General features: G+C 44.4%; 1 protein-coding gene across 5 annotated transcripts in view; it reads left to right on the top strand.

The window, feature by feature from the left end:
* Positions 1-13,470, top strand: part of Luc7l (LUC7 like) — a 34,402-nt gene extending 20,932 nt beyond the window's left edge. For 4 of the 5 annotated variants that reach the window (XM_005323669.5, XM_013357936.4, XM_021725406.3 and 1 more), the window contains 6 exons: positions 436-579; positions 6,392-6,568; positions 10,299-10,387; positions 11,844-11,873; positions 12,385-12,552; positions 13,129-13,470. In XM_005323669.5, the coding sequence (XP_005323726.1) occupies positions 436-579; positions 6,392-6,568; positions 10,299-10,387; positions 11,844-11,873; positions 12,385-12,552; positions 13,129-13,270 (750 nt within the window). In that variant the 3' untranslated portion in view covers positions 13,271-13,470. Of the gene's footprint in view, positions 1-435; positions 580-6,391; positions 6,569-10,298; positions 10,388-11,843; positions 11,874-12,384; positions 12,590-13,128 lie in introns of all 5 variants that reach the window. The other variant, XM_013357937.4, reaches the window with a different exon arrangement.
* The last annotated feature ends 2,437 nt before the right edge of the window (positions 13,471-15,907 follow it).

The raw sequence follows: 15,907 nt of genomic DNA, 5'->3' as shown, positions 1-15,907 counted from the left end.
GTAGAATGCTCGCCTGGCATGTGTGCAACCCGGGTTTGATCCTCAGCACCACATACAAACAAAGATGTTGTGTCCGCTGAAAACTAAAAAATAAATATTAAAAAATTCTCTCTCTCTCTCTCTCACTCTCTCTCTCTCTCTCTCTCTCTCTCCTCTAAATAAAAAATAAAATGTGCATGTTCCTTGGTATAGATCTTGGCCGTTTCATTCATTTATTTTACTCTATCTATCTATCTATCTATCTATCTTTGTGGTACTTGGGATCAAACCCAGGGCCTCGAACTTGCTGGTAAGTGCCATACCATCAAGCCACTATTCCAGCCCTAAGCTACTCCATTTTTTTTTCCATTGTTGCCTGAATACAACAATAATTGTCTCTTTTGCATTCAGAATCTTGATTTTGGCGTCTGCTTACTTGATTATTTCTCCCCTCAGGCAGAAAAAGTACACGAGTTGAATGAAGAAATAGGAAAACTTCTGGCTAAAGCTGAGCAGCTCGGAGCTGAAGGAAATGTGGACGAATCCCAAAAGATTCTCATGGAAGTGGAGAAAGTTCGTGCAAAGAAAAAAGAAGCTGAGGTCAGTGAGGGAAATGTCTCGGGAAGAGAAATGAAAGTTAATTAGCAAACTTTTATTAGAGTGGTTTTGAGTTCATAGAAAATTTGAGAGGCAGGCGCAGAGATTTCCCCATTTATCCCTTGCATCTCCTACACAGCCTCTCTTCTTGTCAGCTCCCCACCACCAGAAATATATGTTTGTTACCATTTTAATATTTATTTTTTTTTTTAGTTTTCGGCAGACACAACATCTTTGTTTGTATGTGGTGCTGAGGATCGAACCTGGGCCGCACGCATGCCAGGCTAGCGCGCTACCGCTTGAGCCACATCCCCAGCCCGTTTGTTACCATTGATGGATGGCCTACATCATTATCACCCTAAAGTCCGTAGTTTACACTGGGCTTATCGTACATAGTAGTTTCACTATCCTAGAAATCCTCTTTGTTCTACCTGTTTATTCCGATTTAGATAATGCACCAAAGAAATGTGGTCTTGAGTGTGAGAACAACTTTGGATTGGGGGCAGCCTCTAGGGTAGAGTGACTCTGGAGACCCCCTGGCTGAACCCCAGACTCAGAGCTAATTAATAATGGTAGGGGCAGAGGTGGTGTGTAAATGCCCTGGTATAGGTCTGGTTTTGGTTATTATTGTGCTTCTGGTTGCACTTGGAGCCTAACACTGGGTAGATGCCTAGTTATATTAACTAAGTTGTGCCAAGGGTTTGTGGGTTTTGGGGCCATGCCTTCTGAGACCAGTCACTTAAGGGAAGCAGGCAGTAGGGTAACTCGGTTGAAGATGGACTCAATACCTCTATTTATTTATTTTATGTGGTGCTGAGAATTGAACCCAGTGCCTCACATATGCTAGGCAAGTGCTCTACCACTGAGCCATAATCCCAGACCCATCAGCCTTGGTACTCTTATGCATTAGCCTCCTTCATTGCTGGATTAAGGAGGTGTACCACAACACCCTTATTTTTTATTTTTTTATTTTTTAAAGAGAGAGAATTTTAATGTTTAATTTTTTTAGTTTTCAGCAGACACAACATCTTTGTTTTTTGTATGTGGTGCTGAGGATCGAACCTGGGCTGCAAGCATGCCAGGCAAGTGTGCTACCGCTTGAGCCACATCCCCAGCCCACAACCTTATTCTTGTAATTCTTTTCCATAAAGGATGATGAATAGATGTATACCACAAATACAGTGCTTTTGTATATGAATGCTTCCATGGGAGCTGGGGTTGTAGCTCAGTGGTAGAGCACTTGCCTGGCATGTGTGAGGCACTGGGTTTGATTCTCAGCACTGCATTATAAATAAATTAAAAGGTCCATTGACAAGCAATATTAAAAAAAATAAATAAAAAAGCTCACATGAGAGCTGAATGCCGGTGGCACCCACTCTTACACACCACACCACACAGAAGCACTGTGAGTGTGACAGTTTCAATGATGCAGTGACTCACATGCTTTGTGAGTCGTTGGCATGGTGGCATGACTTCCCAAACCTTTACTAGCCTTCTCCTAGTTTGTAGGGTAGTTGGGTTTCTGGGAAATGAAGTGCACATTTAAACTTTGCTAAGAGTTCTATGTTTGGAATGTTGGGCTCTGTTGCCTCTATCAGTCAGGAGGGAAACCATGGGTTTCAGTGCATCCTGAGCCCTGCTGACAGGGAACAGATACTAACTGTTCAGCAATGGCTCAGGAAAATTTGTACTTTGACTAAATAATTATTGCTTGGTGTTTTTACCCACATGGATGTCAGGTTGCAAAAAAAGAAGCAGTGTGCAGGATTGTGGCTGCCCAAGCCCAGGACTGTGGTATTCTCACCCCTCACTGTGAGAGCTACCTCTAAGAGGCAGTACTGTTGCAACACCCTGAGGGACAAGATTAGGATAATTAGGGGTGAGGCTGTTGGGTGGGCATGTGGGGCCCAGCACTGCACCCTTGGAGTTCTTTTTTTTAACATTTTATTTTTTAATTATAGGTGGACATAATATCTTTATTTTATTATTATGTGGTACTGAGGATTGAACCCAGTGCCTCACACATGCTAGGGGAGCACTCTGCCTCTGAACCACAACCCCAGCCCACCCTTCTAAGTTAAGAGTAGGAGACAAGATGTTCAGTAGTCTCAAGGCTGCTTTCCTGCTTTTCGTATTGTCTTCTAGTAGTTTAGAAACCAAGGGTTTTGCTGTGCACAGTGGCACACACCTGTGATCCCAGTGACTCAGGATACCAGGGCAGAAGAATCACAATTTTTAGTCTGGCCTCAGCAATTTAGCAAGGTCTTAAGTGCCAAAGAGAGACTCTTGTCTCAAAATACATGATATAAAGGCCTGGGGATGTACCTTGGTGGTAAAATACTCCTGGGTTCAATCCCCAGTACCAAAAACAAAGGTTATTGTAAATGGAGTCATACTAACAATTGTGGCAGCACATACCTATAAACACCAACAACTTGTGAGAGTGAGGCAGCAAGATCCAAGTTTGAGGCTAGCCTGGGCACAAAACTAATAAATGGATTCATATAGTATGTAACCGTTGAAAATTGGCTGTTTTCATTCAGCATAATCAGAGTTTAGGATAGCATTTAAATTTTCTCAACTATAGGGGCTAGGATTGTGGCTCAGCGGTAGAGCGCTTGCCTAGCACGTGTGAGGCCCTGGTTTCAATCCTCAGCACCACATAAAAATAAATAAATAAATAAAATGAAGATACTGTGTCCAGTTACAACTAAAAAATAAATATTTAAACAATTTCTCAACTACAAAAGTGAGCATAGGCCCCTACTCAGAATGCTCACCTGAGACCACGAACTCATGACTAGCCTGGGAATCATAGCAAGATCCATCTCAAAACACCTTAGTAAAGTTTCAGACCTACAAAGGGAACAGAGAAGGATCAAATAACTATCGTTTTTGCATGAAGTTTTTTTCCTTAATAAAAGATGGGTGGGGGCTGGGGCTGTGTCTCAGAGGCAGAGCGCTCGCCTGGCATGCATAGGGCGCTGGGTTCGATCCTCAGCACCACATTAATTTTCCAGCAATTTAAAAAAAAAATGCCTGGGCTGGGGCTATAGTTCAGTGGCAGAGCACTTGGCTAGCATATATGAGAGACTGTGTTCAATCCTTAGCACCACATAAAAAAACAAAGGCATGTTGCCTATACACAACTACAAAAAAAATTTTTTTTAAAGATGGCACGTTATAATGAAAACTTAAGTTCTTGCTGTGTCCTCTGTCCTAGTTCCCTCCCTTCCAGAGGCAAATACTAGACTGCATTTCAGCATGCATCTTTCAGTTGTCTTTATGCTTTGTTCCTCATATAGCCCATAAATAGTGTGTTCTATGCTGTGCATTTTATTTTTAAATTTTTTTTTTTTAGTTGTTGATGGACTTTATTTATTTTCATGTGGTGTTGAGAATTGAACCCAGGGCCTCATACATGCTAGGCAATGCTCTACCACTGAGCCACAACCCCAGCCCTGTGCTGTGCATTTTAAAAGCTATGCTAGCGCTTCAGCAGTGTGTGTGTTATTCTAAAACTCATATTGTTGACTCATCTTGTTTATGAGTTCTTCCCACATTGACAGTTGATGGAGGACTCTTATGGACAAAGGATGTTTGTTGGCAGTTTTCTAGGTTATTGATGGTGTGTCACCATTTCAAACAGTTATTCTGTGAGGCACCTTGTTCTTATACCTGTCTCCTGGTGTTGATGTAGGACACACTACAAGAGTTCATTGGAAGTGGTGTATGTGTGATCCATTTTAAACAGATAGCTTACTACACTGCACTTTCTTAGTTTTGTCAACTCTTAGACTGTAGCCAGCATTGTGTTAGTGTCTTTTTTTTTTAATGTTTTTTGCTAGGTTAGAGTGACTGCCATGTTCTATCATTTTAATCTTTACTTGAAGTGTATTCAGATCTCTTTCTCAAAAAGGACAGATGACTAACAATGTATTTCTTGAGCCAGGTGCATTGGCACTTGCCTTTAATCCCAGCTACTCAGGAGATGGATGCAGGAGAATCAGGGGTTCAAGACCAGCTTAGGCAACTCTCAAAAAATAAAGGGCTAGGGATGTGGCTTAATGGCTAAATGCCCCTTGGTTCAGTCCCTGGTACCAAGATAGATACATAGATAAATTTTTTTTTAAAAAGATTGGGGATGACTTGACGCAGTGGCACACACACCTGTAATCCCAGTGGCTCGTGGGGCTAAGACAGGAGGATGGTCAGTTCAAAGCCAGCCTCAGCAAAAGCAAGGCACTAAGCAACTCAGTGAGACCCTGTCTCTGAATAAAATACAAAATAGGGCTGGGGATGTGGTTCAGTGCCCCTGAATTCAATCCCTGGTACCAAAAAAAAAAAAAAGACTGGGGATGTAGCTGAGTGGTAGAGCACCTCTGGGTTCAGTTCCCAGTGCCTAAAAGGAAAGTGTGGGGAGAGTTCAAAGGTACACATGGAGTGGTTATACTTAGGTCAGATTCAAATCATGCTCAACTTCCCCCAGTGCACAGATGGTGGTCATTAGTATTCTAAGAAGGAGATAATGGGAGATGCAGTAAGCTGAGTAGATTCTTGGAGCAGGGTGGGATTTACGGAGAGAAGTTTTGAAGGATGGGGAGAGGTAGGACAGGATGGTAAACTAAATCTCTTGAAGAATTTGAGGAGAGGCTATTGAGCTGCTGGAGATTTGCATTTCCCTAGTAGTTCTCTGATTTTTTTTCATTTCTCTGCTTTTTGGATTATAGAACACAAATGAAAAAAGCTACAGATGCCCCGTCATAAATTGCACAATCCCTTTTTATTATAATTATTACTGCATATTAATTGTATAAAACAATGAATTCGTGGTTGTTCTGGGGATTGAACCCAGGGGCTCTTATCCCCAACTCTTTATTTTTTGAGATTTTTAGCAAGGACCTAAGCTAAATTGCTGGGGCTGGCCTCAAAGTTTTTTTTTTAAAGAGAGAGAGAGAATTTTTTAAATATTTATTTCTTAGTTTTCGGCGGACATAACATCTTGGTTTGTATGTGGTGCTGAGGATCGAACCTGGGCCGCACGCATGCTAGGCGAGCGTGCTACCGCTTGAGCCACATCCCCAGCCCTGGCCTCAAAGTTTTGATCCTCCTTCCTTAGCCTCCTGAGTAGCTGGAATTACAGGTGTAAGTCCTCATGCCAGGCTCAATATCATGGATTTCATTGGTTTTGTTTTGTTTTTTCTTATAGTCTTGGGGATTGAAATTATGGATTATGGCCTCTAGCACGCATTCTAGTGCTCTACCACTGAGCTACATCCTCAGTCCTTTTTTATTTTTCATTTTGAGACAGTGTGTAGCCATGTTGCCTAGCGTGGTCTTGAACTTGCCAGTCTTCTGAGTACCTGAGATTACAGGTGTGTGCCACCATGCCTGCCTGCGTCATGCAGCTGCACTGGGGTTGTTTCCTGGATGTTGGGACACAATCCTCATGGTTTATATTTTTTGTGTATTTGTAGAAGATTCTTCTTGCTCCTCTGGTTTGTAATTTCTCATGCAGAGCAGAGACTTAACCTTCCCCACTGGTCTCAGAATAGTTCTTGTCTGAGAACTTTTGCATGTTTTTTTGACATTGTGAATGTTTTATTTATTTATTTTTGGGGGGGGCAGTACTGGGGATTCAACTCAGAGGCGCTTAACCACTGAGATACATCCCCAAATCTATTTTGAGACGGTATCTCTGAATTGCTAAGGCTGTTTAAAAGTCACGTCTGCTGTCCCCTCAGGTGGCTCTGTCTCGGAGGTCCGTCTGGTGGCATTTCTGTTGACTCATATGCGTCTCTCCCCCTTTCTCTAGGAAGAGTACAGGAATTCCATGCCTGCATCCAGTTTCCAGCAGCAAAAGCTTCGTGTGTGCGAGGTCTGTTCTGCCTACCTGGGTCTTCATGATAACGACCGTCGCCTCGCAGACCACTTCGGGGGCAAGTTACACCTGGGTTTCATTCAGATCCGAGAGAAGCTTGATCAGTTGAGGGTATGTTAGTGAGCTGTGTTTCTGGAGAATTCCCATTTCTGACTGACTTTTTTGGGGTTTTTTTGTTTTTTTGTTTGGTCGTCATTGTTGATTTGTTTTAATTTAAAAGATTTATTTTAGTTGTAGGAGGACACAGTACCTTTATTTTATGTATTTGTTTTTATGTGGTGCTGAGGATTGAACTCAGTGCCTGACACATTCTAGGCAAGTGCTCTACCACTGAACTATAACCCAGCTCCACCTTCACATTTCTATATTTTCAAAAACCTTTTGGGAGCCAGGCACAGTGGTGTACGCCTGTAATCCCAGCAGCTTGGGAGGCTAAGACAGGAGGATCACAAGTTCAAAGCCAGCCTCCAGCAAACAATGAAGCACTAAGCAACTTGGTGAGGCACTAAGCAACTCAGTGACACCCTGCCTGTAAATAAAAATACAAAATAGGACTGGGGGTGTGGTTCAGTGGTTGAGTGTCCCTGAATTCAATCACCGGTACCAAAGAAGAAAAGGAAGAAAAAAAAAAACTTTTGGGACTGGGGTTGTGGCTCAGCAGTGGGTTCAATTTTCAGCACCACAAATAAATAAATAAATGAAATGAAGGTCCATTGACAACTTTAAAAAATAAAAATAAAAAACCCTTTGTTCTGATTCACTCTAAGAACTTGAGTTTTATAGTGAAATACTCAAATTTTATCACTTGATTTCACATAAGAGACATAAAATATCATAATCCAAAGAATCCTGAAAATGGAACTGGGCTGTAGCTCAGCAGCAGAGTGCTTGCCTAGCATGTGTAAGGTACTGGGTTTGATCCACCACATAAAAATAAATAAAATAAAGGCATTCTGTCCATCTACAACTATAATTTTTTTAAAAAATCCTGAAAATGTATTTAGTTTGTACCCCTTCGTTGTGGTAAATGACAGAGTCCAGTCCCAGGGTATGGACAGTTCTGAAATAGCTTCTGTGTGGTTCAGTTATCTTTGCCTTTGCACTGCCTCAGAAAGGTAAGGAAGCTGTTGGTTTTCTTCTGATAGCAGTGCACAACCTATTCTTTCCTGAAGAGTCTAAACTTTAAGTATGAATCTGGATGTTGTGGTGGTGCACAGCCCTACAATCCCAGCAACTCAAGAGGCTGAGGTAGTAGGACCTCAAGTTTAAGGCCAGCCTGGACAACTTAGACTATTTCTCAAAAAAGGGGCTGGCCAGAGGGTGTGGTGACACACACCTGTAATCCCAGCAATTTGGGAGGCTGAGACAGGAGAATTACAAGTTCAGAGCCAGCCTCAGCAACTTAATGAGGCACTAAGCAACTCAGCGAGACCCTGTCTCTAAATAAAATACAAAATAGCGGTGGGGATGTGGCTTAGTGGTCAAGTACCCTGAGTTCAATTCCTGGTACCAAAAAAAAAGGCAGGATGGGAAGTTTGGGGGGAATATGGCCATGTAGCCTTCCCTCCCTCCATGCACTTGAAATGTGGAAGAACAGACCTAAAGCACCTGAATGGAATTTAGAGTGCTACAGTAACCAAGGCCTCATTTAGGGCTGGGGTCTTGTTTGACTCCAGTAAAAAGCTGGTCCTTTGAGTAGAAGACAGCAAGGTTCTGTACCCAAGGAAAGATCCTTAGGTGAATTGAATTTGGAACTAGAAGCAGGATTGGAGTACAGTGGTACTTAGGGTATTCTTAAAATATTTTACTTCTGTTCAGTAAAACATTTGGTTCTGGGGATTGAACCCCTAGGGTCACTTCAACTTAGAGCTACATCTCTCATATTTTCAGTGTACTCAGTCACATTTTCTTTTCTTTCTTTTTTTTTTTTTTTTAAAGAGAGAGTGAGAGAGGAGAGAGAGAGAGAGAATTTTTTTTTAATATTTATTTTTTTAGTTCTCGGTGGACACAACACCTTTGTTGGTATGTGGTGCTGAGGATCGAACCTGGGCCGCACGCATGCAAGGCGAGCGCGCTACCGCTTGAGCCACATCCCCAGCCCCCGACATTTTCTTTTCTTTTCTTTTTTTTTTTTTAAAGAGAGAGGAGAGAGAAAGAGAATTTTTAATATTTATTTTTTAGTTCTCGGTGGACCCAACATCTTTGTTGGTATGTGGTGCTGAGGATCCAACCCGGGCCGCACCCATGCCAGGCGAGCACAGTACCGCTTGAGCCACATCCCCAGCCCCCTTAGTCACATTTTCAAGTTGAAATTGTTTCTTATAAGTTGGTATATCATTTTCTCCTAACTTAGAAGTTGGGAATGGCCAGGTGCAATGGCATATGCCTGTATTCCCAGCAGCCGAGGATGCTAAAGCAGGAGGATCGAGAGTTCAAAGCCAGCATCAGCAATTTAGCCAGGCCCTAAGCAACTTAGTGAGAAACTGTCTCAAAAGTTAACTAACTGATCCTCTACCTTCTCTTATGATTAGCACATGCAGGTGCTGGGCCAGCCTGCACTCTTCAGTGATTAAGCACCCTTGGGTTCAATCCTTGGTACCAAAAGATAAATAATTAGTTGGGAATGATATATTCCCATTTGTCCTTTAAATCATACATTAATTCCATGTTGTCCTAGAGTTTTGTCTTAGTGCAGTATTTTTTAAACCTGAAAGTTTTCAGTTTTCTTAGTGTGTATCTGCATCAAAACTAAATATAAGCTTGACGGGTTGGTGCAAAGCCTATAATCCCGGTGGCTTGGGAGACTTAGGTAAGAGGGTTGTGAGTTCAAAGCCAGCCTCAGCAACTTGGCAAGGCTTTAAGCACTTCAGTGAGATCCTTGTCTATAAATTAAATATTAAAAAACAGCTGTGATTGTGGCTCACTGGTTAGGTTAAACACCTGTAAATTCAATCCATGGTACCAAAAACAAAAACAAAAAAAACCCTGAATATTAGCTGGGTGCGTGATACAGAAAGCTGAGGCAGAGCATCGCAAGTTGGAGGCCAGCCTCAGCAGCTTACTGAGGCCCAACCACCCCTCCCCTGCAAAAAAAAAAAAAAAAAAGACTAAAGATGTAACTAAAGATAAACCCCTGGGTTCAATCCCCAGTACATAAAAAGAAAAGTGGGTATGTGTTAAAACTTTTCCAACAGTCCAAAGAACTTGGTCTAGGAAGTATCTTAACCATTGCTATTATGAGTGGTGTATGGTTGACCAAAACAGCACAAACACATTGAAGATTTTGACAGTTGTTAAAGTAGCAACATCAAATGTATTTTAAAGTGTTCTTTGTTTTGGGGTTGGCTTTTTTTTTTTTTTTTAACCCTTTAAAAAATTGATTGATTGATTGGATGATTGATTGATGATGCTGGGAACCAATCCTCAGGGCACTCTGCCACTGAGCCACATCCTCAGTCCTATTTTGTATTTTGTTTAGAGAGAGAGAGAGTTTCATTGAGTTGCTTAGGGTCTCAGTCTCCTGATCCACTGGGATTATAGGTGTGTGCCACCACACCCTGCCTGCCTGCCTGTCTTGTGCTGGGGATTGAACCCAGGGTCTTGTGCATGGAAGGCAAGCACTCTACCAACTGAGCTATATTCTTAGCCTCCAGCCTTTATTTTTTATTCTCATCCAATTTCCTACACAGACCTCAAACCCCTGCCTTAGCCTCTTGAGTCATTAAGATTACAGGCCTCTGCCACTTCATCTGGTTTGATTAAGATGGTTTTAAAACAAATGTGTTAGTGTTTCTTAGAGTTTTTCTTGCTTTTTTCTTTTTCCCATTTTTCATCTATTTAGAAAACTGTGGCTGAAAAGCAGGAGAAGAGAAATCAGGATCGCTTGAGGAGGCGGGAGGAGCGAGAGCGGGAGGAGCGGCTGAGTAGAAGGTGAGCAGGGACAGGCTAGTATTCTCACGGAGCCCTTGTGCTTCAGAACATGCTGCTTCATGTACTGAGGTGTTGCTTGGAACAGTTAAGGTCTGCTATAGGCTAAAAGAAAGCCAACGTGCAGTATATCCAGTCCTGCAGAGTGCAGGCTGGCTTAGCACCTGCATGTGCTAATCATAAGAGAAGGAAGAGGAACAGTTAGGAAAGGTTCCTCCTTCACCACATGAGCTGATCCACTGACTGCTGGGCATGCAGCCATCAGCAGATGGGAAGGGTTGGACCTGATCCTCTGGGAGAGGAGTGTGCTGTCTTATGACAACACTTTGCTATAGGGAAAATGCATCAGGGAAGAGCTTTGGGCTGACTGAGTGGTTGGAGGTCGTGTATGTACCCTGGTATACATTTATTGCATGGTGTGGGATCATTGAAAAACTCATAGGAGTGATGGAGTCTGACGTCAGGAGGTGTTGCTTCCCTTTGGAGAGCTGAGTGAGGGTGTTGGGTGGAGCAGCAAGATCAGTGAGTTGCTGGTTGAGAGGATCCTGATGAAGGAGTTGGCGGTCTAAAGAGTCAAGTGGCTGGAGTCTGGGTGTGATCTGGGGACAGAATTGATAGGAATCAACTTGAAGTTTTTTGGCCTAGAGTTTGCACTTGCTGGGGTGAGGAAGGTAGTGTGGGAAGGGATGGGGTAGAGCTTGCCTTGCCATGTTCAGTTTTAATGCCCAAGACATACCCTTCTGATTGGAGTTCAGAGAAGAGTTCTGAGCTAGAAATAATCTCACTTTCCTTTGGGGGTATCTTATTTCCCCTGAAAGATCCAAAAAACTGCTTTCCCAAAGGAATTCCTGAGTGCCTGACTCAGGAGGAGCCAATGCTTGCTGTTCTTTTGTTTCCTTTGTTGTTTTCATGTTGGTTGATTATTGGAGCTTTGTATTATATGAGAACATCCTCAGAAGATCTGCCATCCCTTTTGCACAGAGATGCATCTGTTGTGGTTGGGCATGTCTAGATACAGTCACATGTAGGCCCCTTTTCCATGATGACTGCACAGTGCTCTCAGAATGGGTATCACATGAGATCTTGCTGGTTGTCTAACCAGAGGAACCCATTGATGCTCACATGTCACTAAACCTGTGTCTGGAACTTTAGTGGCTGTGGAGTTGCACGCAGCCCTTTGTCTTCTGACTGTATACCTGTGCCGGTGTCCATTGTAAAGCCTTGTAACTCTAGCCTGCACTGATGCACATGGGTGCTGCCAGTACAGCCAGTGAGCCACAGAGTGGGTGGGACCTCATCCTGTGAGTTTTTGCACCTCCCACTGCAGCCCAAGTAGATGAGCAGCCAGGAGAAAACAGGTCTTTGGGAAAGTCTTCCACCTTGAGTTGTGGGCACTTTCCCAGTCAGTGGGGAATGAGGATGCATCTGGAACATTGTTCATTATCTTTTCCCTTTTCAGGTCTGGATCCAGAACCAGAGACCGTAGGAGGTAGGCTTCTAGATGCCTAATAGTGTTCTCTCAGTCACATGCCTCTTCCACAAGATTTTTTTTTTTTTTTTTTTTTTTTTTTTTAATATTTATTTTTTAGTTATTGGCGGACACAACATCTTTGTTGGTATGTGGTGCTGAGGATCGAACCCGGGTCGCACGCATGCCAGACGAGCGCACTACCACTTGAGCCACATCCCCAGCCCAAGATTTTTAAAAAATAATTGATTTTTGCAATTCCACACATTTATCTGGTGGGTAGGGTGGCTTGTGAAGGGCCCCGGGGATGGTGAAGCCTGTGGCCAACCAGGAGTGTTCAGGAAGTGCCGCTCAGGGTGGGTCTGGCATCAGAGTAGCTCTTGGGAATATATCAAACTTGAATTACACATTTGTGAGATGACAGGAGGAAATATAAGTAAGGCCACACAGAATCTGAGCCCAGAAGTGGGGTAGTCCTGGGCTGCTTGCTTTCTGAGCATTCTCAATCATCAGATCCTTCGTTTTTTTTCAGGTCACGCTCCCGAGATCGGCGTCGGAGGCGGTCAAGATCTACCTCCCGAGAGCGAAGGAAGTCTTCCCGGTCCCGGTCCCGAGACAGACACCGGCGCCATCGCAGCCGTTCCCGGAGCCGCAGCCGGGGACATCGCCGGGCTTCCAGGGACCGGAGTGCGAAATACAAGTAACTACTCTGACTCCTTCAGTAGCTGCAACCAGGAGTGAGCCCCTTCTCTTTGTGTTCCCATGGTTTCCTGGGATCTGTCAGTGGGCCCTTCCATAGCTGGTAGGGCTAGACTGGGCTAGTGGGGAGCCTGGCCAGTGGTGAGACTCAGGGTTTGAACGGGGGAGGACTGTGGAGCATGTCCCTCGTGGACTCCTAGGTGGAGTTGCAGTACTCTGCACATAGTCATCCTGGACTCTAGGCACTGTCACTAGATACTAAACCCTCCTTAACTTCTGAAGTGGTTTTAAATTTTGGCCTTTTTCCCATTCTATTTTTATGTAGTGGATTGTATTTCATATGTATAATTTTGTTGTACTTCCTTATTAAAACTCTTTTATGAGTGTCAGTTTTTAGTGAGTACCTAATGTTCCCTGTATGGACGGTTAGGCATGAGACGGCAGCCCTCGCTGCCCCCGGGGCTCCTGGGACCATGACCTTCCCATCCATTGAGGAAAGTCCACATTGTTGGTTTCTGAACAGCCACTGAGAAGCAGGGTGGCATCCTCCACTGAGCCTCTGGTTCCCCTACCCTAGGTTCTCCAGAGAGCGTGCATCAAGAGAAGAGCCCTGGGAGTATGGGCGGAGTGAGCGTGGGGCTGTGGACTGGAGGCTGGAGAACTCCAACGGGAAGACTGCTTCACGGAGGTCAGAGGAGAAGGAGGCCGGCGAGATCTGAACCTGAGCTCTGATGTTCTCAATGAAAACATTCAGCACAGCCTAAGATTGCTCTTTATATTTGCTGTACACAACTCATCTTTTGTAGTTTGAATTTCTATTGTATGGAGCTAGCTGTGAGTTTCTAGGTCGTGCAGAGTTGCTCCTGTGTTCTGGGTTATGTTGTGTAGGAATAAATAAACCTGACCGGCTGCCTCCTTACTCTCCTCTGCTGAGGTGCTTTGCTGGGACCCTCCTCCACTCCAGGAGAGACAGGCCTGCTGCTTTCCCCACTTCAGAAGACTGCAACTTGCAGTCCAGCCACCTTTAGGCTTTTGGTGTCTGTCCCCAGCTGAGCCAGGTATATGTGATTGTCCGTCCTTGTACTTAACACCCATCTTTGCTGGTCATCTCTAGCTCCTGTTACAGACTGGAAGGCAGGCAGGGAGCAGAGGGCACATTCCCCATTCATCTCTTCCGGAGCTGGCCTGTCAGATCCTAGGTCAGGCAAGGTGTCCTGCCATTCCCTATTTGAAGTTATGTAGGGCAAAGAAAAGCCCCTGGTTGGCACCCACCTGGCAGTCTTCAGAGGAGAGGGGTGTTATCTTTGGGTCACATTCCAGGGTGCTGCTTTGTGGTTCCTGCCTGGATGGGTTTTTCTGTTACCCCCTCATCTCTTCACTGCTGCTGTCAAGATGGGTGCCTTAAGACCAAAGTGAAGGGTAACTGCTGACTGATTTGTGGACACTGGAGCGCCTTCCCCTTTTAATATTTCTGGGGGCCGTTTACATTTGTTTTAGAGGGAGCTTCTGTTCCCTCATTGTTAACACAGTTATTCATCTCTACTCTGTAGAGGTGCACATGTGGCAAAATAGCATCCAAAAGGCCACCAACATCCTGATGTGGCTGCTGGTCAGAGACAGTTCTTTCCTGTCTTCACAGAAAAGACTGGTGGGAAGGAAATCTTTGGAATCCACTTGGGCTTGGTACTTTGTTCTATGTATGTGCCCTATGTAGGTTTCTGCACCAGCAGAAACCAGCAACTGGCCTGTAGGCAGGTCACAGGTGTCTAGGCTGAGTGTTCATTTACACCCTGTGTTCTCCTGGAACTAAGACAGCCAGTCTATCCACCCCCGTCCCCCACCATTACCACTGTGACTGTTTTTTCCTTTTCTATATCTAGACATAAATTTCTCTGTGTGGACAAATAGCTGTGTTTTGCTTTGTTGTTTTACCAAGGAGTAGGTTATGTCAACGAATGACCTGTAGTACCCACACCTTAGCTCCTCTGATTGCAGCTGAGGAGCAAGGCCCCCTGGGGCTTCCACATCAGTGTCTCCAGTCCTCCTGTGGTGGCCTGAACTAGAGTAGCTCCCTGGGTAGATATCTTGTCACCTCCCTTTGCTGGGGAAGCCCTGTGGTCCTTTGTGCCCCTTTACAGTGGTCCAGGACAAATGGAACCCATGCACCAGAGCAGCCTTGATATCCCCAGCTACTTTGCTTCCCTGCCCGAGTCTGGTCTGCTGTAGCTGACCTACTTAAGTACCTTTTCACCCAGTATGGACCTTGCTTTCTGCAGCAATGCCTATACATTTCAGATATACTGTGGGTAGTATCTGGGCCTGGGAGGCATGTCCCTGTCCTGTGAGGGAGCCTGCCCATCAGAAAGGCCTCCCAGGTAGAGTGATGATCATACCCAAGGGAACCCAGGCTGAGTCGGAACAAAAGGGGTCTCCCCAGTATACACACCCCTCATACCATGGGAATACATCAACAGCATGGATAGTGATTTTAGAGAAGTGAGGCCGAATGGCTGTATTTTTGGTGTTGTTGACTGTCACATCTGCCTCCTGTGCAGGGTCCCCTTGGGTGTAGCATGTAGACGGGAGTTGGTAAAAAGCCCTGGGTGAGTGGGTTAAGGGGATCCTATGAGGGGAAGGGAAAGGACAGAAGGGAAAGGTCTCAGGTGCGTGGCTCAGCTGTACAAGCTGCATGTAACATGCAGACACAGGCTGCACAGTGGCCGTCTCCTAGACGGGGTGGTTTTGTAAAAAATTATACTTTGTTGTTGTTGTTCATATCATGGTTGAATCAAGAAGTACTTGACCATTGAGCCACATCCCCACCCTTTTTTATTTATTTTATTTTGAGACAGGATCTCACCAAATTACCTTGGGTCTCACTAAGTTGATGAGGCTGGCTTTGAACTTGGAATCCTCCTGCATCAGCCTCCGGATACTCTGGGATTATAGATGTGCACCACTGGGCCCAGCTAAATATATTTTTAATTAATTTTTTAAAATTATCTTTTAGGGGGCTGGGGATATAGCTCAGTTGGTAGAGTGCTTGCCTAGCATGCACAAGACCCTGGGTTCAATCCCGAGCACCACACACACAAAAAAAAAATTTAGGGGGCTGGCGCTCAGCGGTAAAGCACTCGCCTAGCATGTATGAGGCCCTGGGTTCGATCCTCAGCACCACATAAAAATAAAGGTGTTGTGTCCAATTTTTTTTTAGTTGTTGATGAACCTTTTTTAAATTTTTATTTATATGTAGTGCTGAGAATCGAACCAAGTGTCTCACACATGCTAGGCAAACACTACCACTGTGCCCAGCCCTTAATTAATTTTTTTTTTTTGAAACAGCATGTCTTACTGTG

This window comes from Ictidomys tridecemlineatus, chromosome 10 (assembly GCF_052094955.1).
Source record: "Ictidomys tridecemlineatus isolate mIctTri1 chromosome 10, mIctTri1.hap1, whole genome shotgun sequence".
Lineage (NCBI taxonomy): Eukaryota > Metazoa > Chordata > Mammalia > Rodentia > Sciuridae > Ictidomys > Ictidomys tridecemlineatus.
This window is presented reverse-complemented; position numbering and strand designations above follow the sequence as displayed.